General features: G+C 34.1%; 1 protein-coding gene across 13 annotated transcripts in view; it reads left to right on the forward strand.

Moving 5' to 3' along the window:
- The window catches only part of LOC113044590 (muscleblind-like protein 2a), a 61150-nt gene that overhangs the window by 20034 nt on the left and 15459 nt on the right, over window positions 1–25657 (forward strand). For all 13 annotated transcript variants that reach the window (XM_026204691.1, XM_026204697.1, XM_026204696.1 and 10 more), the window contains exons 3-4: window positions 23322–23486; window positions 24495–24695. In XM_026204691.1, coding sequence (XP_026060476.1) covers window positions 23322–23486; window positions 24495–24695 — 366 coding nt within the window. The remainder of the gene's footprint in view (window positions 1–23321; window positions 23487–24494; window positions 24696–25657) is intronic.

Below are 25657 nucleotides of genomic sequence, written 5' to 3' on the forward strand. Positions count from 1 at the left end.
AAAATACAGTTCACATGCTCTGCCGTTTATGATGCAAATTAGGCAAGGTCACTCTATAGGTCAGAGGATAGTGTTTAAAGGGCTTTAGGACATGAAGCATGAGTTTGGTATCAAGGCAGTCGACCTGTGAGATCATTTCTTCCTCTAGAGTTACTTGTGCATAAATCTGGATGTTTGAGCGATGCATTGCATTATGCGCTTTTGGCTGATTGTGCCAGCATTTTGTTGGTTTATGCCAGGCCTAAAGCTGATATGTGACAGTTTAAAAGGATTTAGTGAAGTATTTTAACTTGTATTGTTTTCCTGTCTGCATTTAAATAAGCCAAAGCTTGTGAAATCATTTTAACCCCTTGTTCGTTCATGCTCTGTGTTTCGGTTCGCTGGGCAGAAGTTGATTTCATTTTGGCAACATCAGCTTGTAAAACAGTTTTTAGTGTCATCTCTTCTCTGTTATTCAGAGGTGAGTCAAAGATCTAGTAAATTACTGTAATTTGTCATCGACTTACGGTCTGTTACAGTAGTTGAGGTCTGTCAGAGAGAAGATAGCTGCCTAATGCAATAATAACTGTTTTGTACATCATATTGTTGTTAGGGTTTTCTGGGTGCTTGCTCTGTGGCCTTCATGTAACTGAAACAAATCTGAGCCTTGACCTTTTCTACTCTATTATTTTCTTGAGAAAGTACACCCAGACGTATCGATTCTCAGTCTAAAATTTAAAGGTTTAATATTTAAAGAAAATAATGATAATCTATTCTTTTTAAATTATAATAATGTATAATTTATAGTCATAATATTCATAATTTATTTTCTCATGAATTAACAGGACTGGGTAATGTATTAAATATAAATAATCTTTCTAAAGTTTCCCAAAACATGACATTTATACCTTTTTATGTTATAAAGTGTGAAAATGTTAATGTTTTAATTGTGCTTTGTTTTGCATTATAGTTTTTTATTATTATTATTATTACAGTGCATTGTTATATTGGTGTGTATATAAATCAAAATAATTAATAATTATTAAATAAATAATTATTAGTATTCATTTAATGGAAAAAAACTATTTGGAATATATACCTTAAATATTGTAACTAAAATCAAAATGTTTTACTGAAAAAGGGTATTTGCTCCATATATTGTTATAATGGTGCATATAAATCAAAATAATTAATTATTAAATAAATAATTATTAATTATCATTCTCTTTGTTGATTTAATGTAAAAAACTATTATGTAACTAAATTTAACTATATCAAAATTGTTTTAGTAAAAATATGCATTTTTTTCCCCAGGTGTATTGTTATATTGGTGCATATAAATTACAATAATAATTTTTAATAATCCTTCCTTCCTTTCCATGGAAAATAACAATAGCAATCTTACTCATTTATTTAAATAGTATAAATACATTGATATTGCAAAATAAAAAATTTTTGGCAAATCTCAGCCCTATTATTTGAAAGTTTGTAGATGTATTGTACAAACTTTAGAAAATCCAATCATTATTTTAGTGCTGTTGTGCTTGGTTCGGTCCTCTGACCTCTAAAACCGAGTGTGTGCATCTTGAAGATTGCGTTTTCTGTATTAATTCAATCTCAAACACAGGGGCCCATTGAGCTGCGGTCTCTGTCCCCTGGGAGTCGACGGTCATCAGATTGTGTCATTGACTCACAGCCGGAGGTGCTCCTCCGACTGCGATGACCTTGTGAAGAAGATGCACAAAAGGCCGAGTTGTTTTCCAGTCGGCCATGTGCTCTGCATTAGCTGATAATGAATCTGGTCACTGGCTCATTTGTAGCGTTCACGCTTTCATTGTGACGCCGTCCTGCTGCCCTCAGCATTTGCACAGCGGCGTGAGATTCTGCGCTGTGTCTTGTGGAGGTGCAGGTGTGTGCTGCGAAGTGTCCGCTGCCATCAACTACGCTTTCCATTTTAATAGAAGAACAGCACAGCGAATTTCCAGCTTGACCGCAGCTATGTTCAAGCCTGTGACTTTGGAGTCCAAGAACAAAGAATCACTTTTGGGGAGTAACTCGTTAAAACTCTTTTCCAGTTACATCAGTTACATTGTACTGAATAAATAATTGTTGCATTAACCAACCCTCTGTGACTATTATATATTTTTTTATTTAATGCATTTATCTGATTACGTTTGTCCTATTTTTCTTTAACCAAAGGTCATTTTAAAAAACAAATGTAACCTTTTGGTAAAACCTTTAGAATAGGTAACACTTGTTAACTATTAACTATGACATTTTTCTCAATAAATTATTTTTAAAAAATTGCGTATTAACAGTTAGAAAGGTAGTTGTTAGGTTTAGTTATTGGGTAAATAGGATGTAAAGTCAGGTAGAATAAGGCATTAATATGTTCCTAATTAGCAATAATACATGGCTAATATATTAAATGCATGCTAATAAGCAACTAATAGGTGTTACCTATTCTAAAGTGTTACCAACCTTTAGTATTTAGTTTACTTTTTTATTTATTTTTTAGTATATAGATTATTTATATAAATGTTTTGTTTAGTTTAGGTTAGTCAAATGTATGTATTACGAGTATTTTCATGAATTAATATTAAATTCGATTTTAATTGCCTTATTTGTCATCCTTTTTTTTTTTTTAGGGGATGCTTGATTTTATGAGTTGCTCGTGACAAACTGCAATTCCAGATCAGTTTCCCAGCGTTGTGCCCGACCTCAATGCGTTTGTCCTCTCTAACCTAGTTACTGAGAAGCCGGTTGAGCTGCAGCTGGTCGACACTATTGACAGAGAAGCAGGAAGTGCTGTGAATTGTGGGGGATGGAAAGGAGCGCCGTTCCCGTCTTCCTAGATAATACACAAATGCCAGAGTCATGTGATGGTGAGCCAGACACTGAATAAGCCATTGTTGTTGTTTCTCGCTCTGGAGTGAAGATGTCTGCGCTTGCAGCCGTCAGCGAGACAGACGTAAAAACAGCTCTCATGTCATCAGCAGAACTGTACCTGCGTAGCCAACATCAACAGTTTTAACGCTGCTGGATGTGCAGCATCGGTGCCGTCTCTGCTGCATCATCAGCACACACAAGTTTATAGCTCTTTGAAAGGTATCTAGAAGAATTCATTATTTTGCTAAATATATTGCATGTCTTATCCTAGCATGGTGTAACAAAGCGACTAGTAATAAATCTTGTAAATTGTAATGTGTTTTCCCTGACTAGCCGCAGCTATTTATTTACTTATTAGAGCAAACCATTTATTTACAGTATGTATGTATTATGAAGAATTTTACCTTTAGGATAAAAAAAAACCTCTAAAATGTACTTATTCGGCTATTAACCTCTTTATCTACACAGCTTGTATTAGCACTATGTGTATGGTTAAGTTTTATGAATATACTTTTTTTAATTTAGTGTATTCTATTAATTTATAATATGAATTAATTGATTTATAATGTGCATTATATTATACTAATTTAGATTTTCACATTTAGTGCTTCTTACATTCATTTGTCCTGTTGTTTTTATTAGATAAGGTCTTCTCTGTTGTACAGAGTATATATATACATATATATATTGATTGAATATATGTGTAGGAGGTGTTGGAGGTTTCGTGGCTATATTTTCAACATCCTGATGGGCAGTGTTTAATGATTGCATTCTACACCAGTAAGAGCAGAGTGTGAAGGTTGAATTAGCAGAGCAGTAGCACAGCTGTACATAAAATATTGCAATGCACACACAACATAATGAGAGACATATCCGAGTTATAAAGTGGAGAAATTATTTGTGCGCATCTTGTTGGCGTATCTGTGACCAGGACAGCAAGTCTTTCTGGTGTATTAAAGCTGCGGTAGGGAACTTTTGCCGCTCTAGCGGTTAATAAACAAAACTGCTTGCGTCTTGCGGAAGAACATCGTAGCCGGAACTACTTCTCTCTGTTTATGTCTATGAAGAATCACAAAGGTACTGGGTTACTCCGCCGCGGTACCCCCGAAGCAATCTAAAATAGTCCGAATATAAACACTTATTATAGGTGCACCCTAGTGATTCAGGACAGGATAAAAACACGGTTTGGAAAATGGATTCATGGTGTACTCGCTTATTCTATACATGTTTCTACATTTTGAACACAAACAAAGTTACGGACCGCAGCTCTGATTGGTTGATTCTTAACCAGGAGCGATGTATTTTCTGCAAATGGCAATAGGAGCACTGGGAGGAGCCAGAGGAGCTTGATTTTTTCACTGATTATCTGTCTCACATTCTACTACTGTCAGGACATAATGACAGGTTTAATAAATATGTAAAAAATATATTTTTACAAAAGTTACCTACTGCAGCTTTAAGAGCCACAGTATCCAAAGTGATGTCAGCATACCAGCATGAAGGACGAACAGGAGTAACTGTTGATGCGAGAGGAAGCTGTCTGAAAGGAATGTCCAGGGGTAAACCTGGATTATATCCAAAAAAAAAACATGAAACCACAGCTGGTCAACTCACTGCAGAATTAAATGTACACCTCAGCTCTCCAGTTTCCACCAAAACTATTCGTCGGGATCTTCGCAGGGTCGATATACATTGTCGGGCTGCTATAGCCAAACCTTTGGACACTCACACCAGTGCCAAGCATCATTTTCCTAAATAGATGATTATTCTTAATGATTTGTAGTATTTCTACTGTATTTCAACTACAGTTTAAAAAGGCTTGATTTCACAGGCGCTCTTTCGGAGTTGTTTAACTTAATTTGAGAAGGACCTGTTGTATGTTTTCTCGCAGCGCATCGAGCCGCACCCTCGGCAGAGCAATCATGCGGGGGAATGTGTTCGGTGCAGCAGGGTGTCCATCCCCCCGGGTCATTCACAAAACAATGAACTGCTGACTTGAGCTTAACGTCGACCTTTGAGTTCTGCAGCCTCTCATTCCTGACCGCATTTGGTCCGTGTGACTTCACTCTTGCCGGGGGGGTGAAGAGGTGCAATTATCAATATATCGACTTATCGTGCAATATATGTAAATGACCTCAATAATTTTTGGTGATTCAATATATCGGCCATTATCTTTACAAAAAATTTAAAGTATGTAGTCATTAGGAAAAGTGTAGACCTTGTTGCATCATTATGCTGTTACGATTATATATTCAGTGACATAAAATGGTCTTTAAAATGACAATAATATCGCTTATCGCTGTTATTTTTGGGGCAATATATCGCACAACATAAATGTGTTATGTCACAGGCCTAGAGAGGCGTCCACATCAATGTGCTTGCTTTCTGTTCAGCCTCGTGACTAGGGATGTAATGGTATTATCAATATCGTGATATCGCGATAGCAAAACCGTCTCTATATTGAAGACGATAGGTCTTCAGGGCAAAAAAATTAGTTTTTAAAATAAATTTAACTTATTCTAACATAGAAGTAGTGATATGTAAATTTTCATGTTGCGATTAATTTCTAATGCTTTTATCACGGTGTATGGTATTATCACGATATTTTAATTTAGTTGTTGTCATAAAACAGTATAACATGTTTAATACCAATAGGTACATACACAATTTTGCAACTAGTTAACCTTATTTAATGTTTTAACATTCACATTGAGCAACACTTACTAACTAACTTAGTTCATGTTAGCTCATTTAATAAAACGGTTGCAACTTTAGTTTTTAAAAACTTGTTATTAAAAAAGCTTCTTGAAGTTACCTAAGATTAATAAATGTTTAGAAGAATTAGTTTTTTTTATTGCCAGTTAATGCTAACTAATGAGTTAACTAGAAGTCAGCTAATTGATCGGGACTTTTTTTTGGAAGTTTTGAATTAATCAGCATCAGCCATGATGCTTTGGCACATTATCTGTCAAAACGAACTAAAACCGAAAGCACAGTATGGCTTAATCCCTTCATCAAGTCTGTTTTCGCTGCACATTCAAAGCGAAGCGCACGTTTCGTTCACGCGATCGATCAGCTCGTGATGTTCACAATGAATGAATGCATTCAACTTGTGGCTTTATTTCAGCTAGGCTTTATATTTGTGCCAGATGATTACAGCATTTTACTAGATTTGTCATGAGACACGTTTTCACTAAAATCTCTACTGCCGTTTCTTCAGTTAAAATAAAAGCTTAAAAGGGGGTACGAATTGCTGACAGCTAATGGTTAAAATGCAGTCCAAATTTAAAATAATATACCTATATATAACACACCTATGAAATATTCAGTGCAGTTGTTTTACAAGTTTACTATATATGACTATTACTGTCATTTGTTGTTATTATTAGTCTATTCTAATTAGTTTGGCTTCCTAAAACGCCAATGTGAATGTGAATATTATGCTATTGTGAGATTTTGATGTCGTTGCATCTTTAGCCAGTATCTCTGCTGGTTAATGCTTCAGTTCACCTGCGTGTGTGTTTCTTTCACATACCGGGATCTGTTGTGGAATATTGGGATATTAGAAACAGACCTCGGAGCGGCTCTTGGCTTCTGTGTCAACATACTTTCAAGTGCTTTGGGACTGTTTCTAATAACACACTACCTTGTTTGCTTGGTGCATGCACTCGTTGTTTTATTTGTCAAACATCACATGAGATTTCAGATGGCAAGTTAGACTTTTGAGTGAAATTACAAAGAGATTAGAAAACATAACTTCATAGTAAACAGCATTTGTGACTGTTTTTCCACAGAAAATATTGTGGTGTTAAAGCTATAGACATTAAAATACTCCCTTTTAAAGTATAGACCGAAAGCGTTGATAAAATTAATCTGTTGGCATAGGTATTTTTATAAAAAAAACTTGTATAATATTGCTTACTGATCATGGTAAAGTTATATAAAAACTTAAAATTTTGCTGTCATTGCAAAGAAGATCAAATAAATAATTGATATTTTAAAAATTGTAAACCTAACATTTGTCAAAAGTTGTGACCATTAAAGCGGTAAACCCTATAATAAATACTGTTTTGAAAGTATAGATGCAAGATTTTAACATAAACAATTTGCCGTATAATTTGTATCAAAAAAAATTCTATCTCTAAGTTATATTAAAATTTTAAACTTTGATGTCATTACAAAAACGATCAAATAAATAATTTATAGTTAAAAAAGTTAAATATTTATCAACCGCATTAAATGACCATGTTTTACTGCAGAAATTGTGTTTTTAAAGCAAGAAAACTTAAAATAAAAATAAACACTCTTTATAGATCCAACTTAATATATCATTGTCATAAGATTTGTATCAAATTTAAAGGTTTTTAAAAGAATAAGCATACGAAAAAGACACTTTTAAAGTATAGATTTTAACATAAAAACCCATTGACATAATATTTTTATAATATTGCTTACTGATCCAATGTTATATTTAGCTATTTCCAATCTTTCAACTTTGTCATTACAAAGAAAATCAAATAAGTAATTTTTAATTATAATTTTTTTAATATCAATCCTCAGCATCGTGACCATGTTTTAACACAGTACATGTATTTTTTTTAAATCCATTAATATTAAACGACAATCTTTTCACTCCAGTCTTATAAACTTTATTGTAAGAAGACAATGTAACAATATTAAATCATTTTCACGCAAAAGATCATAACTACTTAATCTAAAAAAAAAAAGAAAGAAAAGTGTTTACATGGAGCAAATAGCAAACGGAATAATGAAATAATGACTAAATTATATGAATTTAGAAATTATTTAATAAACAATTTATCCACTTGGAAAAGTATAGTGATTTTCCGGGTGCATGATTAATACGGAAACACTTTGCATCAAGTTCTCATTTGTTAACAGTAATGCATTAGCTAGAATAAACTAACAATGAGCAATATTTATTTTCAGCATTTAAAGTTAGTTAATATAAATGCAATTCCTCATTGTTTGTTCATGTTATTTCACTGTACATTAACTAATGCATCAGGAAAGGTTTAAAGTAATTAAGATTAATTGAATATGGTGCTGACTTTGTGTACTTCCATTGCATTAAATGACTTTAATGTAGGATCAAGAAAATTATTCTCTTTGATAATGAGCCAATGCACCAAATGCTGTTGTTAGAGAATAAACTGTACTGCACCTGGACATTCAAAGCGTGTAAAGAGTCAACATCAAGGTTTTCCAGGAAAAACATCCCTTTCATCCACTGAACAATTCAGGGAGTTTTTATATTTATATATTTATGTTTTTTTTTTTTTTTTTTTTTTTTTTTTTTTTAGAAGAAACGATTGCATTGTTTAACTCCATTAAACAAGACAATTCTCAGTCCTTTCTGGACAAAATTGACCTAGTTTGCCAATAAATATCTTGTTAAACTGGATACAACACCAAAAGCAGTGTGGAGCATAACCGCATCCAAACTTAAAGCAGAAGTTATTTTAAATTTGTTGTTTACATTCAAAAAAAATAAACAGATAAATGAACTTAGGAAATTCTAAGCGAAAGTATTACTGTAGGGTCTCGTTACGCTTTCAACCAGCTTTTTTTAATACTTGCGTGACCTCAAAGCATTACAGCGATTTCCTAGCCATTTCCAAAACACATGAATCTCTGAAATATTCCAGAGCAAAACATATCCTATTCAATCAAGTCTGCAATCACCATTGATTTCCCAGTGTATCCCCTGCCTTACTTAGGAAGCATAATGAGGCGTCGAGCAGATCTGAATGTTCCCGCGATGGATCCGATCCTGTTGTGTGTCTCCCTCGCCAGAGACCAGCAGGGATAGACCACGAGGCCACAGCTGGTGTTGAGAGACCTCGATGCTTTAATGAGCCGAGAGGCTTTGAAATCAGAATCCTCATCTAATTAGGCTGTAACCTTTAAGTTACTGTTGAACTCCTGATTTGAACCTGCTTTATGAATATCGTTTAGCCGAGTGACAGTATTCCAGCTAATTTGATATGGGATAATGCATCCGCTAGCTCAGGAAGATCAGCATATTTAGCTCACTAGTGATTAGTAAGTGTGCAGTTGTTCACTTGGGGTTAAGGTTTGATTTGGTGCATAACTGAAGATAACCACCTAACAATGGTATCCACAGAAGAATAACATGTTTTTTGGATAAATAATCAAATTTATATTAAATAATAATTATTTAAATTTCAAAGTTAACCATTAGAATAATCTTTTGCGGCGTTAACTTGCTAAAACTTAAAAACTTTTAGTAAGCAACCATGTACAGTAGCAAGTGGTTAATAATTAGTTTTAAAAAAAGTAATTTTTATAAAATTTTCTATGGATGCCTGTTCCCACCACTAAACTTTTTATTTTGAAATAATTCTGACTTTTTTCAGAATTGTGAGTTTAAGTCAATTTAAACGTGCAATTTTGACTTTACAGCTCGCAATTGCGAATCGAATTTGTGAGATAATGTAAAAAGTCACCATTTTTTATTTCATTTTCAGTGGTGGAAATGCAGTTGCATAATGTTGATGATAACAGAAATGCATTAATGTTGCATAAAGGTAATGGCTTAAAATAGTAGTAAAGCATATATTTCTTTAATTCATTACACTTTTTGCAAAGTGAGATTTATTTTCATCTTTAAAGTGAATAAATAGATGCAATTTTAATCATATTTTATATTTTTGGTTTTATTTGATATCTTTGTTCTAGAATAATGATCATTTAGTTGTTATTGTGTCAACAGCTAATGAAAATGTACAAATATTCTTTATCCATATCTGTAGTAAAAAAAGAACCCTCAGATTTTTACAGTGTAAAAAAATTCGATTTAATTTTAATTAATTTAAAACGACTTCATCTTAAAATCTAAGATCGGTTGCTGCTTTACATTTGAAATATAATCGGAATAATCTGTACAAGTCGTTTCTACTTTGGTTAAATTCATTTGATTAGTTAAATTTAATTTTCTTAATTTATTTTCTTCTGAAAGTGTAAAGATTTGGTTTTTAGTGTAACGTAGGATCTCTGAACAAGCATCTGCAGTGTGTGTGTGTGTGTGTGTGTGTGTGTGCATGGCTTCAGCGCAGAAATGAGTTCATGCTCTGATTGCAGGATTGATGGTTCAATATGCCTCACGCTTGTTTTATGATGTCATAACTGAAGGCTTCACGATTGGCTAGTTTGTCAGCCGCGGATATCTGTCGGATGCAATGTTTCGTGCTTGACGTGGCTGAGAAATGTCTCCTTCTCGAGGAAAGGCTGGGAAAACAAGCCTGTCACCTGAACGCCGTGTGAGAGATGCCTTCCTGAGGTTCATTGTCGAAGCGTTCAGACGTTTATCGATTGTCTATTTCATGCGATGTTAATGGACAGCCTGAGGTCTTTATAATTTCTCATTCAAGTCCTTTTCATCTAGAAGGAAAAACAAATGTGCAATGATTAAAACACAAAACAATGCACAAAATACAGCATGACTCGCTTGAAATGGTAATAGAAATTAGCCTTCGCTTTAAAAACAAGCATAAACAAGGTTTGTGTTTTATCGGCTGCTCATTTCATCGATTATACTAAAGACACGGCCACGGAGGAATTATTAGTAACGCAGACAGATGCATTACAGAAATAGCACAAAGTGCTTTCTGGCAGTCATCTTACCTACATAACGTCATCTCATTGAAGATCTGTCTGTTTTTACCCTCAATCTTACATTGATCGAAGAAACACTTGAAATGAGGGCTGCTGCTTATGTTTGTTATGATAGTAATTATTCTGTGTATTATTGATTGGTCAAATAATTGAAGAAAAATACGATAGATAGATACTTTAATTCATCAAGGACACATTCAATTAATAAAAAGAGTCAGTAATGACATTTACAATTTTACAAAATATGAATCCTGTGAATGCTGAAAAATAAAAATGCATCATAGTTTCCTCAGAAATATTGTGCGGCACAACTATTTTCAACACTGATAATAATCAGAAAAGTTTCTTAAATCAGCATATTGAAATTATACATTTATCGTGCAATCACGCATTCAGATCAAAAGTGACTGTAAAAAAGAAAATGCATCAGGGTTTCCATAAAAATATCATGCAACACAACTGGTTTCAACATTGATGCAAATCAGAAATGTTTCTTGAGCAGTAAATCATCATATTTTTGTGATTTCTGAAGATCATGTGACACTGAAGACTGGAGGAATGATGCTGGAAAATACAGCGGAGCATCACAGAAATAAATTACACTTTAACAGATAATCACATAGAAAACTGTTATTTTAAATTGTAATAATATTACAGATTTTACAGTATTTTTGATTCTGAATCTGACCATTTGTTATCAGTTAGAAAACTGTCTATGTGGCAGCAGGAGCACCTCAAACACACAGACAGTAAAACGAATATGATTTGAAAATACATACAACATGCATTAAAGCCATGCGCTTCTGATCGCACAGCAGTCTGTACGCAGCATATAACGTTGATGGCATCCATCCACGAGCGTCACACCGAACCAAATTAGAAACAATTATTACGCAGAAATTGAAACACTGAAATAAAAAAAATAAAAAGAAAGCAATACTTTTATTCAGCGATTTATTTTCTTCTCATTTATTTCGATGTGGTCATATGTTGGTGAGAGTGGATGAGTCATAGCGATGCACATGGCCTGTTGCACGCTTCCTATCATTTCCAGGCACTTCAGTCGTGTTAAGAGACCGCTGTCACCCGCGCTCTGTCTGTGTGACGTGAGACTCATCAGCAGAACACAGCAGAGAGTGATGATGAAGGCCAGAGAATGTCAGGAGACACGTGTTGTATTCATGCTACTCAGGCGTTTGCGTTGATGTACTGTCATTCCAGTCGTTTGTCAGGGATAAAAGCATTGATTGGGAATGTGTGGGATGGACGTTTTGTGAATGCATTAAAGAGATAGCCCACTTAACTTTATCATCATTTACTCCTCTTCCTGTCATTCCAAACTTGTATGATTTTCTTTCTGTTGTCAAACACAAAAGGAGATACCAGGCAGGATGTTCTGACACCCACCCACCCAAAATGCATCATGTGCATCACAGATTTTCTCACCCAGGTTCTTCATGATCCACGCTGAGAGATGCATAGAGATCAATTCTAGCAATGCACAATTCAGGGATAACCATTTCCGTATTGACGGCATCTCCTGCATCCATCTGAAGCAGATCATTTCTGTAGAGGAAATGCATGTGTGTTTGTGTGTTAAGGTGAGAATGTGTGTTGGATTACTGTGGCTCTCCTGGGTGGGCGTCACGTCTCAGCACTTCACAGATGATCAGATTTACAGAGCTGAAGCAGACGGGAGATCACTTACACTCGCTCACTGTTCATTTACTTAATTTGTTCATGATATTTGAAGTTCATTTGTTTATTAATACATTAGTGTGTTCATGCATTAAGTTGTTATTTTCATAGTTTCATTATTTTTGAACTAATTTTATCTTTTTTTGGGGGGGGCATTCATTGATTTATTAATTAATTTATGCAATTAGAATTTGATTAATTTCAGTTAATTGAGTTCATTAAGTTCAAGTGTTATGCATTGGTTAATGGTTTTATTTAAATTATTATTATTTTTTTATGAAATATTTTTTAGTGTTTCATTCTTTCATTTTGAATATTATACATTAATTTACAAATTAATTTATTGATTCATTTCAGTTCATTTATTCATTAATGCATTTTTTTCATGTGTTATGGATGATTTTATGTTATGCATGATTGTTTAATGCTTTTATTATTTTTGAATGATAAATTGCACTCCTTTAATCCATGCTAATATTGTCTTCTGGTATTCACTTGCTCCGGCTCAACACAAGGTTGACTGTTTTTCCAGACCTTGAGACTTCAGCTTGTGCTTTGATGCATCAGCACACTTAAGAATGAGCGAGTCGAGATACACTAAGCGAGTAGTACAAGAAGCTTTTGCTGTGGAGTGCGATGCATGAATAATCACCTGCAGGAGAAACGGCTTTGAATGCATTTCAGGCGTGTTCACTTGATGTCATAGTCTGTGCATTTTATCGCTTTGTTTATTGCACTCATTTGTATATTTTTCAAAGCTGCAGGTGCATGCAAAGACAAACGTCACGGCGGTTTGCATTCAGATAAAAAAACTCATGGCATCAATATTTAAAATATAAATATTTTGGTCAAATATTACTGCAAAAAAAAAAAAAAATCCTGTAAACATTAATGCATTTATTTATTTAGTTATTTAAATGTTTTTTTTTATGTTTTTTGGAATGTTTTTTTTTAATGTTTTTTTTTTAGGTTCAATGATGTTACAAAGATGAACAAAAATACTTTAGTAAACATCACTGCAAAAAAACAAATAACTACACACAAATGACATTATTGAGGTATTTATTTAAATGTTTTTTAATGTTTTATTTATAAAAAAAAAAGCTACAAATGTTTTACAAACTCATGACACCATACTATTTAAAATATAAAAAATACTTTATGAAATATTTAAAATTACATTTAAAATAGTGTTTAGTTGAGCTTTTAGTTTGCATTTTTTATATTTAACATATTAATGTTTTTTAAGTCTTTATTGTTTAATGTTTAGATGCACTTATTGTTTATATAATTTTAATAATGTATTTGTTATTTTATTATTAATTTGAATGTTTTTTTTAAATCTGCAGATATTATTATTCATGCACTAAACATGTAAAATCCGACCACTTTGTATTGTAAACAGGACTGCAGACAAGTACATTAGTTAGATGTAAGATTGACTTATCTGTGCAATAGTAATATTAACTAAACCATGAGCGTAAGGCTGTTATTTCCCCATAAGTCTCTCTCACCTCATTATTTGTAATTGCATTTTCCGCTAAAGTGAAGCTCACTATGGGAAAGCAGTGATCTGGAAGCAGCTGATCCAGCATCAAGTCTAATATACTTCACACATCTGCAAATAACTGCAGTAACACAAACACCTCAGCAGAGAGTCTGAAACAGTTGATGTGATGCTTTTTGTCTCGGCTGGAGAGGGAATTAACAGCCCATACATATTTCCAAATTATCTCTTGCATTTTTTTTATTTCTCTTTCATTTATTATTAACATCAAAATAATAACCGATAAAACTATTGTTCCAGTGGTGCATGCAGATATATTGCATATTGCAGACATAACGCATAATGTTGCAGTTCCTTAAAGTTGATTTTTCATCAAAAAAATATATATATATGTATATAAGATTTTTTTTTTAATTACTTTATTTTTGTTCTTTTATCTTTAGCACAATTATATTTAATAGTATTTTAATAGTATTTTTATTTTATTTAGTTATTTTATAGATTTTTTAATAAATAATTATATTTAATAATGTTTATTTTTTTTATTTGATCAAAATAGTATTTTATCATATACAATACATTTTTTTAATATTTATGAATATTAAGATTATAAAGTACGCTTGCATGGTGGTATTTGTACTGCTTTTTCACTGATTTAAAATAAAAATTAGTTTTTAATTTATAATCTAATGGGAATCAACATTGTGAATTTCAACACATTAGTACTATGAGAATATGAAAACTTTTTATGCCGTATTTAATTTAATAATTACATTATGCTTTTATTTATTTTATTTATATAGAAATGAAACTTACGGACCAGTAGTCTCTGTGAGGTTGAAGAAATAGTGCAATGTTTCAATTCCTGCATTAGTTTGGGTTTCACTCCAGAAGTTCCCCCTCATGTGAAAGCAGGAAGTGATGTCATTGAACGGCACTCGTGTAGGTTGTATTCCATATGATATGTTGGAAAATGGAGCTGCTGAAATAGATCAGAACTCCGGAAGAGTAACCGGGAAAGTTTATTTCCATTCCTACTTTCTCATCGTCAGCCCTGTTGGTTCTGGTTGCAGGCAGGGTCACTTAGTTCAGTTTCCTTTGACCGCGAGAGCAAACTCATTGGTGGTCTGTGGACGAGCAGCCACCCAAAACATGCCACAGACACAAGACACCGTCATGGGTTCACTGCTCCACCCGTTTCTGAACAGTTCGGAGCTGTTCTGTGTGCAGGAAGGCATGAGAGGGAAGCTAGACTCCATCAGTTGCTACTGAATCCAATTTTCCCGTTTGCTCTTCAGCAACTTAAACTGACAGATATATTTCCAGGCTGATGCCAGATTACTAGGGCATGACTTTGGGTCTCTGTTTCTTGTGATGGTCCACTGTGCAGGGCCTTTGTTTTGTGGTTGAGATACCTATGAAAATTCACACTTTAGTTGCAAAAGCCTTGAAATAGTAAGTTCCTGAAGATCTAAAAAAACTCTTGGTAAGTAAGTGAATTACAGTCAGCGGATGTCTTGTTTGTGGCTGTGAGAAATGTTTGTGTGTTTACAATGAGAGAAACTAGCCTTTATTTAGCTGTAAATACTTGCTGAGCCATCAGGACGGCGTTTGGAGTGCCGCCCTCATCAGAAGCAATGCAGCTCGCCGACTGTGCCGCTGGAATAGAGGCCCATTGAGAGCCGAATGCAAATCCCTGTTTGGGTGTTGAAGGCTACAACTGAGGCTCAATTCTCCTGCTCCTCTGAAAATGGGCTTTGTGTTTGTCTCCCACCCACCAACGCAGTCGGGTTACTTTTGACTGTGAGTCGGAACATCGAGGAAACCGGAGTCGAGCCCAATGCACTGCAGTTCATCGAAAATCCGTTCAATTTGTATGTTTTTTTTTTGTTTGTTTTTTATTCAGTTTTTTTTATTAAATTAAATTTGATTAATAATTAAAAAAAAACAGGTCTAATTGATTAAAATGATGAAAATTATACAATTTCACTTCGATTTATTAAAAGTTTAACAAAAACTGCATGTTTGGGGGCCCTATTCTTGTTTGATTGTTAACAAATTCTGTGTTTTAACATGTCTAATTATTTGAATGCATAAATTAATTAATTTATTCAAATTGATTCTTACAATAGCCAAATTATTTTTTTTTTCCTTTAGAAATTATGTATTGTGTATTTTTTTTTTTTTTTTTTGGTTATCAAAAAAATTAAACAAACTTTATTTTAAAAAAAAAACAGGGATATTTACTATTACAATTAGAACATGGAAGACATTTTTTGTGATTGTTCCTTAAAAAAATAAAGATGTAACAATTTTAATTGTAGTACATTCTACTGAACAATAGTAGGCTAATATATTTCTTTCACAATGTCTTCAAGTTAAACCGAACTTTTAATTTGGAAATGACTCTCAGAACTGTTCTGGAGATGTTTACATGTATTTATGTCCTTGTTTTGTAAGACAGCATTTTGTGTCTGCGCCATTTATTCAAACAGAGATGCAAAGAATATCAAGAATTCATATTGAAGTCTTTTTGTGGATTAAGATTTACAGATACCAGGCCATATTGCAATATAAGTGTAATGACCTGCTTTTTATAAATTCTTAAAAAGTTAAAAAAATTCTATGACATTAGACACACATGAACCTAAAATAATGCAATGAACTAATTTTAACAACATTCGATGTAGCATACAAACCTATTGTATACAACTGATAAGAAAAAACAACAACTAAGAAACTCTTATTTCAACAACAACAACAACAAGAAAAACTATTTTGAAATGTAACGCAGGGACTTCTGAAAATGTCAATTTACAGTTATTCACTAAATTATAGGTTAATTTTCACTTCCAAAAATGGTATACTACTGTAAAATTACATGTAATGTCCAATACAGTTTTCCACCGTATATTGTAGGGGAGCTTACCGTTTACCATTTAACAGATTTTTACTGTAGCATTTTTGCAGCAATTTTTTACAGTGTACGGAAAATTAATTTTTTATGACTGGATCCCACTATTCCCCCCGCGTTTTTCACATGGTGGAAATCATAGTGGCCTAGTAAAATAATGGAGTGAACATTTCACCTCCAGAAATCTGCAAGTTGTTAGACGGATGACAGTAAAAACGCTCTGGGAATTTACAGAGATTCTGGGATTTTATTCTGCAGTGGAAAACTATTTTTAGAGACATTAATTCCACCAGCCAACTTCTGTTTGACCTCAGTTATACCCTAATTAGCATGTTCACCTAAAAGGTAATTTTCTAAAAAATGCGCTTGATGTATATGGGCGAGGGATGGGAATTGCTTTTCTTGAGTTTGAGGCACGGATATTAAATGGGTTAAATGGTTTTAATCCTAATCTCTCCATGAAATGAGCAGCAGCGTTCCCAATCCTATGTGGGATTGGTGTGAGGAGCATTTGCTGTCACTGATGGTGTTGGTGCTGCATTTGCCATGTTTCAGGTGCGGTGCTTTGAAAGAGCCGAGAGCTTTTAGGGGTTCAGAGCAGTCATTCACAGTAAGTGGAGTTAATCTATCTAAAAGCTTTCTGGTTACCTGATACCCTCCCGCTGCTCACAACTGATTGAAAGACTTTCCCTAATGCACTGAAACAGCTGTGGTGTGACGCGGCACGTGTGTGTGGTGCTCATGTGGGTGACACGGGTTCAAATCTCATCACCATCATCATCAAATCACCATTATTATCTGTTCACAGCTAAACGGATCTCTCGATCTATCTATATATATATTGCTCTATCGTTCTATCTATCTGTCATTCTATCTATATCATTCTGTCTTTCTATCAGTCCATCATCATCATCCATCCATCTATCTATCATATTATAATAATGTCTATCATTTTATAATTCTGTCTGTCTGTTGTTTTGTCTGTATCTGTCTCTTACTGTCTATCATTCTATCTATCTGTCTGCTATTTAGCCTGACTATTATTTATTTTGTCTGTCTGTCTATCTATCTATATTTCTTTCTGTCTGTCTCTCTGTCATTTTGTCTGTATATAATCCTCCAATCATTAGGTTTATTGCTCTACCTGTCATTCTATCTGTCTATTTATTGTTCTTTTAAGTGGTCGACCGATATATTGCCAAGGCCAATAAAAACTTATCGGCCGATGCCAATATTTGCAGCATGCTAAATATCGGCAGGTACGTTTTTCTGCTTGGGCGATGTGTTCAAGGCGGGACTTTTATTTTGACGGTGCACACAGTGCTCACAGTATTATAATGAAAGTATTATAATGATTGCTTTTATATTAGGCAAGCAGTATAATGCTTTCTCGTTTACCGTCAGCATTAAGCAAATACGCATTTATATAATTATACAAATCTTTGAATGAATAGTGAACATTTAATTCTCGAACACATCGGCCAAGCAGAAATACTTACCTGCCGATTTTTGGCATGCTTCAAATATTGGCATCGGCCGATACGTTTTTATCGGCCTTGGCAATATATCGGTCGTCCACTAAAGTGTGCAGTTTTATCCACCATGATCACGATTGTTTATTTAATATTTATTTATTTGTGATAAATACATGCTCATCTAAAGTATAAGTATGTTTATTTTACACATTTATTTTTTAAATCCATTGTTAAATGATTCAAAATCTCGTAAATATGAAAAAAATATATATATAATAATCATATCGGATTTATATCGCCCCCCGTGCTTTCCAAGATTTTGGCATCGGCTGTCAAAATACGCATATCGTTCATTCAAATTGCAATTCTGCATCCTGTTTGCTACCTCAATTCAAATTCTGGAACTGAATCTGAATCCAAAGACATTCTGAATTCAGTTCTGCCACATTCAGGAATAAGACCGGGACAGTCCGACGATAGTCCCAACATGAAGACAAGGACACTCATGTCTTTGTCAGCATTCCCAGGAGCTTATCCCATTAAGCCTCTTTGATCCTGCTCTCTCTCTCACCATACCTTCGTAATCAAGCCTATTTATTTAAGTGCCATGCGGGACAGTGACGGGCCCATCGTGACCCACTGTACTTTCAATCAGCGCTAGCTAGATCACTCACGACGCTTGAATGCACTACAGTGTGGTTCAGAGAATGGTTCCCTGCCTTTCACATCAAAATTTGCTTGATTTTCATGTCAATCAGAGAGATTGTATCACCATTTTGAAGTATGTTTGTGTCAAGTACTTCCTTTGAGCCCTGCAGATTGTAGTGTTTTCTACATCCCGCAATAACTAATTTGTTCAGACATGTAGTGTCCAAGGGACCACCGCCCACGAGACTATAAACCAATTTTTCATTATTGTTTGGTAGATAAAACCAAACATTGACTTATATTGTTCGCTAACATTGTTAACAAAGGGGCTTTGGCAATTGTAATATTTGTGTATTTCCTTTGAGGTCAAAATGACTCCAGATGTATTTATTTTTCACTGAATTGGACACAAACAGTAGTTTGAATGCAACCTGAGTAGTAACATCTGGGCTGTGTTTCAATTTCACTTACAGAAGACAGAGGCTGGTCATGTCTTTGAAAGTACATGTGCTAACCAGCTGTGGCATGAGAAGTAAACTTTCAGTCTTTATAAAATTAAAAATACAGCACAAAGTCACAAATTCAGTCAAATCAGAAACCGTTTGACCTTGTACTGTAGTTAAATAGGGCACAGTTTTTAACCCGTTCACTTAAATTCAGATTACAAGTGGTAAAACCTTTTACTTTCAAGATGCTAAATGCTAAAAAGTAAAACTAGTTGGATTGTCTGTTGCTTGTGTAAATAGATGTAAATGGGCATTCAAACTGACAGCAGTTTGCAGCAATAATATATATATATATATATATATATATATATATATATATATATATATATAGCAACTATAGAACAATTGCTCAATCCTTCACTGGATGCTGAATGTATGGCATCTTGTCAAATTGAAGCAGTTCAATTCAAATTAAATTATGATGTGGTGTTAGTCTTTTTCATACATTTCATACATTTCAGACATAAAATGGAGCAAAAGAAAAATTGATTGCATGTTGCTTTGTATTGTCAGGTATAGTAAGGACACAGTGTAAATAGATGTCAAGGAGCGTTCACACTGACAACAGTTTGCAGCAAGAAAGCAAAGTGAGTCAGTCATTTACAATTAAGGTTGCTGTTTTAAGGCAATATAGAGATTATTGTGCAATCCTTCACTTGATACTGTTGAATACAGTGGTCAAATGGGAGCCGATAATTTAGCATCTTGCCAAACTAATGCAGTTTAGTCACTGTCAGTATGAACGTACCTTTGTTTAATCCAGTTTGTATTTCAAGAGTATAGAAATTACATATAAGCCTGTAGAATGCCAATTTATCAAAGAAAGTTTTCTGACATTTGTATATGCATAAACTTTACAAATGTATGTATATGTTTAATTGCTGTCAGTGTGAACACACAGAGTAAGATTATGCTACATCTAGAATTCAATTCAGTTTACATTCAGATTCATTTTTTTTCACTCTTAAAAAATAAATAAAAAAATGCAGGACACTAGATGCAGTAAACTAAACTAGATTAAGCATTGATGAATGCATGTTTTGAACATTAACCAGAAACCTTGTACTTCTTTTTTTAATGATTCTCAAACTTTTGTCTCCTACAGTATATAATGCTTTTTTCGGCATAATGGATTTCTAAATCTGATTCCTCCATTAACTGCAGCGATGCAGTATTGTGTAGCACATTGAAGATTGGTCATTCGATCCAGAGCTTCTGGTCGTCCTCCATCAGAACCATTCCTGCCCAGTTCGCCAGTAAAAATAGACCTTCATTATTGAATCAGCAGTCTCCTCTCAACACAGCACATCAAACCTCTCATACTTTTTCCAATACGATCCTTTGCACAGCATCCGAAAATCCTGATAGCGGTGAAATTCCTCTATCGGATGTCTTTCGTTATCCTCACCATCCATCACTCCGTCAGATGCCACGAGAGTCCGTCTTTCGGCCCAAAGACTGATTGACTTTGACACCTCTCAGCTTTTGGCAGGATGGCTAAACAACACTGTTACTCCAGCAGGGAGATACTGATAGCCCCTTTGCACCAGCACCCTGATCCTGTGGATTACAGCGCTGCATATTTGGGAATTTGAGGGTGTTCGGTGTCTAGACCTGTCTTAAGCTTGGCCTATAATGACTATGTGTTGATAATAAATGATCATTTATAGTTAATCCACAGTAATTTGGTGGAATCACTGAGATGCTCACCTCTATAGATGTTGATGCATTAATGAATAATTGAGCGAAAACACAAAGCTTTGACCTTCAGTCGATAACATATAGCTTTTAAATGATTGCAAGTGCATCATATTTTGGGTCTGATTAATCACCCGAGGTCTCGGCCGCATTAACTAAAGTCAGATATCTCAGCTCGTGCCGTTGCAGTGCTCATGCTCATGAGCCGCAGTGAGCTGATTCAGCATTGTTTAACTGTTTGGAAATCATTGAAATGACAGCCGTGCTCCGTTTAGATCTAGTTTTGTGTTATTTATAGCACACTATCTCCATTGTAATCCGAGTAAGGAAGGATACCTGGACGTCTTGCGGTTTTATCCGTGTTGTCAAAAACCACCGTAAGCAAGCAAGACCTCAGATAAGCTGAGCGTGCACATTCCTGCCAACGCTTCGAAGATGTTTTCAAGGGATTTGTGACCTCCCTGCAACAATGCAGAGAGCACACAAAAGCCTATATGGTTCATGTCTCTGCTTTATACCCTTGATGCAGACATATACTTCATTATAATTAAATGCAAAATTATGGAATTCGGTTATAGTGAAATATGCACAAAATGCATGTGGTTTATACATTTTGCATTTATGAGGCATTGTATCTGGTTAGTAATGAGCTTGTTAAGGTGTCAAGATAGTTTCACAGTAATGATCCGACAGTTAGAGAAAGAGTTTAATGAAGTAAGTCCAGATTTAGTCAAATTTAAAAACGTAGACTTAACCCATACAGAAAAGTAATAAATACAGAAAACTATATTTCTATATAAGAGTAGACTTGCACACAGGTGAGTCATATTAATACTTAAGTTATTGATGAAACTGCTTATCTCCATACAAAACATGTCAAATTGGCTGTATTTATGTTTTTTAAAGGTATTGGCACTCCAACAAATTATTGGAAAAGATTCAAAACAAAACCTTAAAAAAAAAAAAAAAGCCTAAACAATATTAACATTGATCCTGACTTTGCAATCACAACTAAAGACAAAAAATAAATAAAGAGCAAAAAACGGTAGACGGTAGTTTTGTAAAAAAAAAACATTTTTTTTTATTTTGCAGAAGTATTAAAAACAGCAGTATTGAGAGTGCTTGATTGCAAATTCAACTAATGAAAAATAAAATAGTAGAATTTTAAAAAATAATTTTGTGCAATTAAATTTAAATTTGCATTTCTTTTATACCAAGTATAGCAATATTTCAAATATTTTTTTTTATTTAGAAGATATCCTAAATTTTAAATACATTGTATAAAATATTTTAAACATGAAATATTATATTAAAATACATCAATTAGTATTAATTTAAATGTAAAAATAAAATTAATATACAAACACATTGAATAAAATAAAGAAATTAAAAATACATAATTTTGAAATAAAAATGTGTAATTAAAATATATAATTCTAAGCATGTAAATTAAAAAAATTTAAATATTTATTTTAGTATTTCTTAATTTATCCGAAACGTTAAAAACAGAAATAAAACAAGCAAATGTGTGTAATTAAATCATGTAATTACATAATTTGAAAATATAGTTTTTTTACATTTTGTAGAGACTTTAAATACAAATAAAAGAAACAATTTAGAAAAAGAAAATTCTAATATATATATATATATCTCAATCTGAAAATTAAAAGTTTCAATAAAGCAATTATTATTTTATTTAATGAGATCTGTGGTTGTTTTCTTCAGTTGTCTTGTTTTGTGAGTAGCATGAGCGTGTGATATCTGTGCTCAAGGTTACTGTGGAGATCTCACACCTCCAGCGAGCAGCTGATGCTGTAGAGCTCATGCAGGGTGACGCAGCATCTGCAGAGGCAGTGAGATTCTCTTTCTGTGTCTCTGCATGTCCGCAGTATGTGCTACCGCTGCGTTTTTAACCCCTCCTCCACTGTTTCTCACATCCCGGTATCAGTTCGGCCTCCCGTGTCACCGGATATCCTGCAGCGGAGGTTTAATGCAAACACACGCTTGACCTTGGGCAGAATATTCGTCTAACTTTGGCCTCCTTAATAAATATTGCAGTGCAATGCAGACATCCTCACTGCATTGCTGCTTGTTTTTCATGTATGTTGCAGTGTCGTTTCTGTGTTGATAAAAATATTTTTTTCAGGTTATCAACGTTTACTGTAGATAATGCGTCATTATTTGTCAAACAGTCAGAGAATAGAGCGATGAAGTTAATAATGTAAATAGCAGTTCAGATCATTAAGACTTGAGATCTCTGACTTTTGCTGAAGCCGAGACTCTTCTGAGATAAATGCGAGATTACTTAAACCAGGAGAAACTTATTTTCCTGATTTTTCTGGCTGTAGGGTCGGTGTACGAGAGAAAACTGTAAGTACCTTCACCCACCGGCGCATCTGAAGACGCAGCTGGAAATCAACGGACGCAACAATCTCATCCAGCAGAAGACCGCCGCAGCGATGCTGGCGCAGCAGATGCAGTTCATGATCCCGGGCACCACCATGCAACCAGTGGTGAGAACCGTCTACTCGTCTTTCTGTCTAGATGCATACGAAGAGTTTAAGTGCAAAAACAGAGAACTTTTTTTCTTATCATGTAATCATGTTTTTGTTGTGTTTTATTGTGTTAATTAGCTGTTTTCTTGTTTAGTTTTTTTTTTTGACCCAATCAAAATAACCCAACTGCAGTTTGATTGAGATTAGCAGAGATTAAATTTGAATGCACAATGAAAAATGTTCTTATGTAATCTATTTTTGCAAATTAACTCTTCATATTTACTTTACTTAAAGTAATAGTTATTCAAATTATCCAAAAATGTACTCACTCTTATGCCATCCAAGATGTAGATTTGTTTGTTTCTTCATCAGGTTTTGTGAAATTAAGCATTGCATCACTTGCTCACCAATGGGTGCACTGCAGTGAATGGGTGCCGTCAGAATGAGATTCCAAACAGATGATAAAAACGTCACAATAATCCAAACCACTCCTTCCCATAAGAAACTAATTTATCATTAAGAATCCATAATCCATAATAATGCTTCCTACAGGGAAAAAGTCTTCTGGTCTGAATCAGGAGAGAAATCTGCACAGATCAAGCACCATTTACAAGCCAAAGCAGTCCGAAACAAATATGTGGGTGTATTTTGATGTAAGAGACAACAGGAGATGGACTTTTTCACTGGAGGAAGGATTATTAAGGATTATCAACTTGTATTTTAGCTGGAAGCAATGGTTTAATGATAAACGTCTTAATGATGGCTTTGTTTATTACAAACGCGCAGCTCTTGGCTTCACTGAATGGACTGGAGTGGTGTGGATTACTTGTGGATTATTGTGATATTTTTATCAGCTGTTTGGACTCTCATTCTGACGGCACCCATTCACTGCAAGGCATCCATTGCTGAGAAAGAAATGGAATGCTACATTCTCTAAACCTGATGAAGAAACATACTTTTTGGGTTAACTGCTTCTCTTTTTTTCGTCAAATTGCAATTCTTTCATATTAATTGTCTTCTGCACAGCATACATTTCCTGTCAGCCAAGGTCTGGGCTCGAACCCTGGATTGAGTTACGCGCAGTATCTGACTCCCATGAGCCACGGCATGAGTCTGGTCCCCACAGAGATGCTCCCCAGCACCCCGGTCATCGTCCCCGGCAGCCCGCCGGTCAGCATGCAGAGCTCATCCTCCACACAGAAGCTCCTGCGCACGGACAAACTCGAGGTGACGCCTCACACAGAGACATTATGAGGCCCTCATTTCATTCATCCAAAAATATCACCAAGTAAAGGACAGTGTAAGATGTGGAAAAACATTGTACTATGCAAGTATACAGTATGTAACAAAAAAAGTATGTATGTAAAAAAGAAAAAGGACTAATCATAGTAAAGTGTTAAGAAAGGGCCAAAAAAAAGATCAGTAGATCAAGATATAATGCAAAATAATGAAATTACATGTAAGGGAGGAAAGGCCAAGTCATTATGTAATTTTATGTAAAAATGCCATTACATGTGAAAAAAAATTAAAATAAAAGACAAATCATGATTTAAAATAAAGTCCGATCATAATTCAATATGCAAATGTATTCAAGAAAGAATAACAGTCATAATGTCGCATGTAAATCTATTTTTAAAAAGTACCTATTGTAATTCAATATAAAAAAAGAAAGAAAATTTAATAATAATTTAGTATGCAATTATATGTAAACAGAACAATGATATACAGTTAAACAATATGCAGTAATTCAGTATGTTATAATATATATAACAAAGTTGTATCATAATTGAAAATACAAGACCAATCATAATTGAGTTTACATATAAATGTACAAAATATTTATAAATAAATAAAAATCTGATCCAAATAAAGACAGTCAGTATGCAAATGTATGCAAGAAAGAAGACCAGTCAGAATTAAGTAAGTAAGTATTAGATTAATTTTTGGTCAGATTCTGAACATTAAACATTTGAACAAAGCAAAGGTCACTAGGAGATTTTCGAACTTGAAGTAGATTTAAAGTTTGTGAAAACCAAAGACCTGAATTAATTGCGGAAAAGTGTGAGAAGAGGATAGAAACAAGTGTGAGGCATTTCAATGCAGCGCTGCCCCGCAAGATGATCAGCGTGGTTGAAACAATAACAGTTGAAGGTTGTGTGTGTGTGTGTGTGTGTGTGTGTGTCACTAAA

Source organism: Carassius auratus, chromosome 26 (genome assembly GCF_003368295.1).
Source record: "Carassius auratus strain Wakin chromosome 26, ASM336829v1, whole genome shotgun sequence".
Taxonomy (NCBI): Eukaryota; Metazoa; Chordata; class Actinopteri; order Cypriniformes; family Cyprinidae; genus Carassius; species Carassius auratus.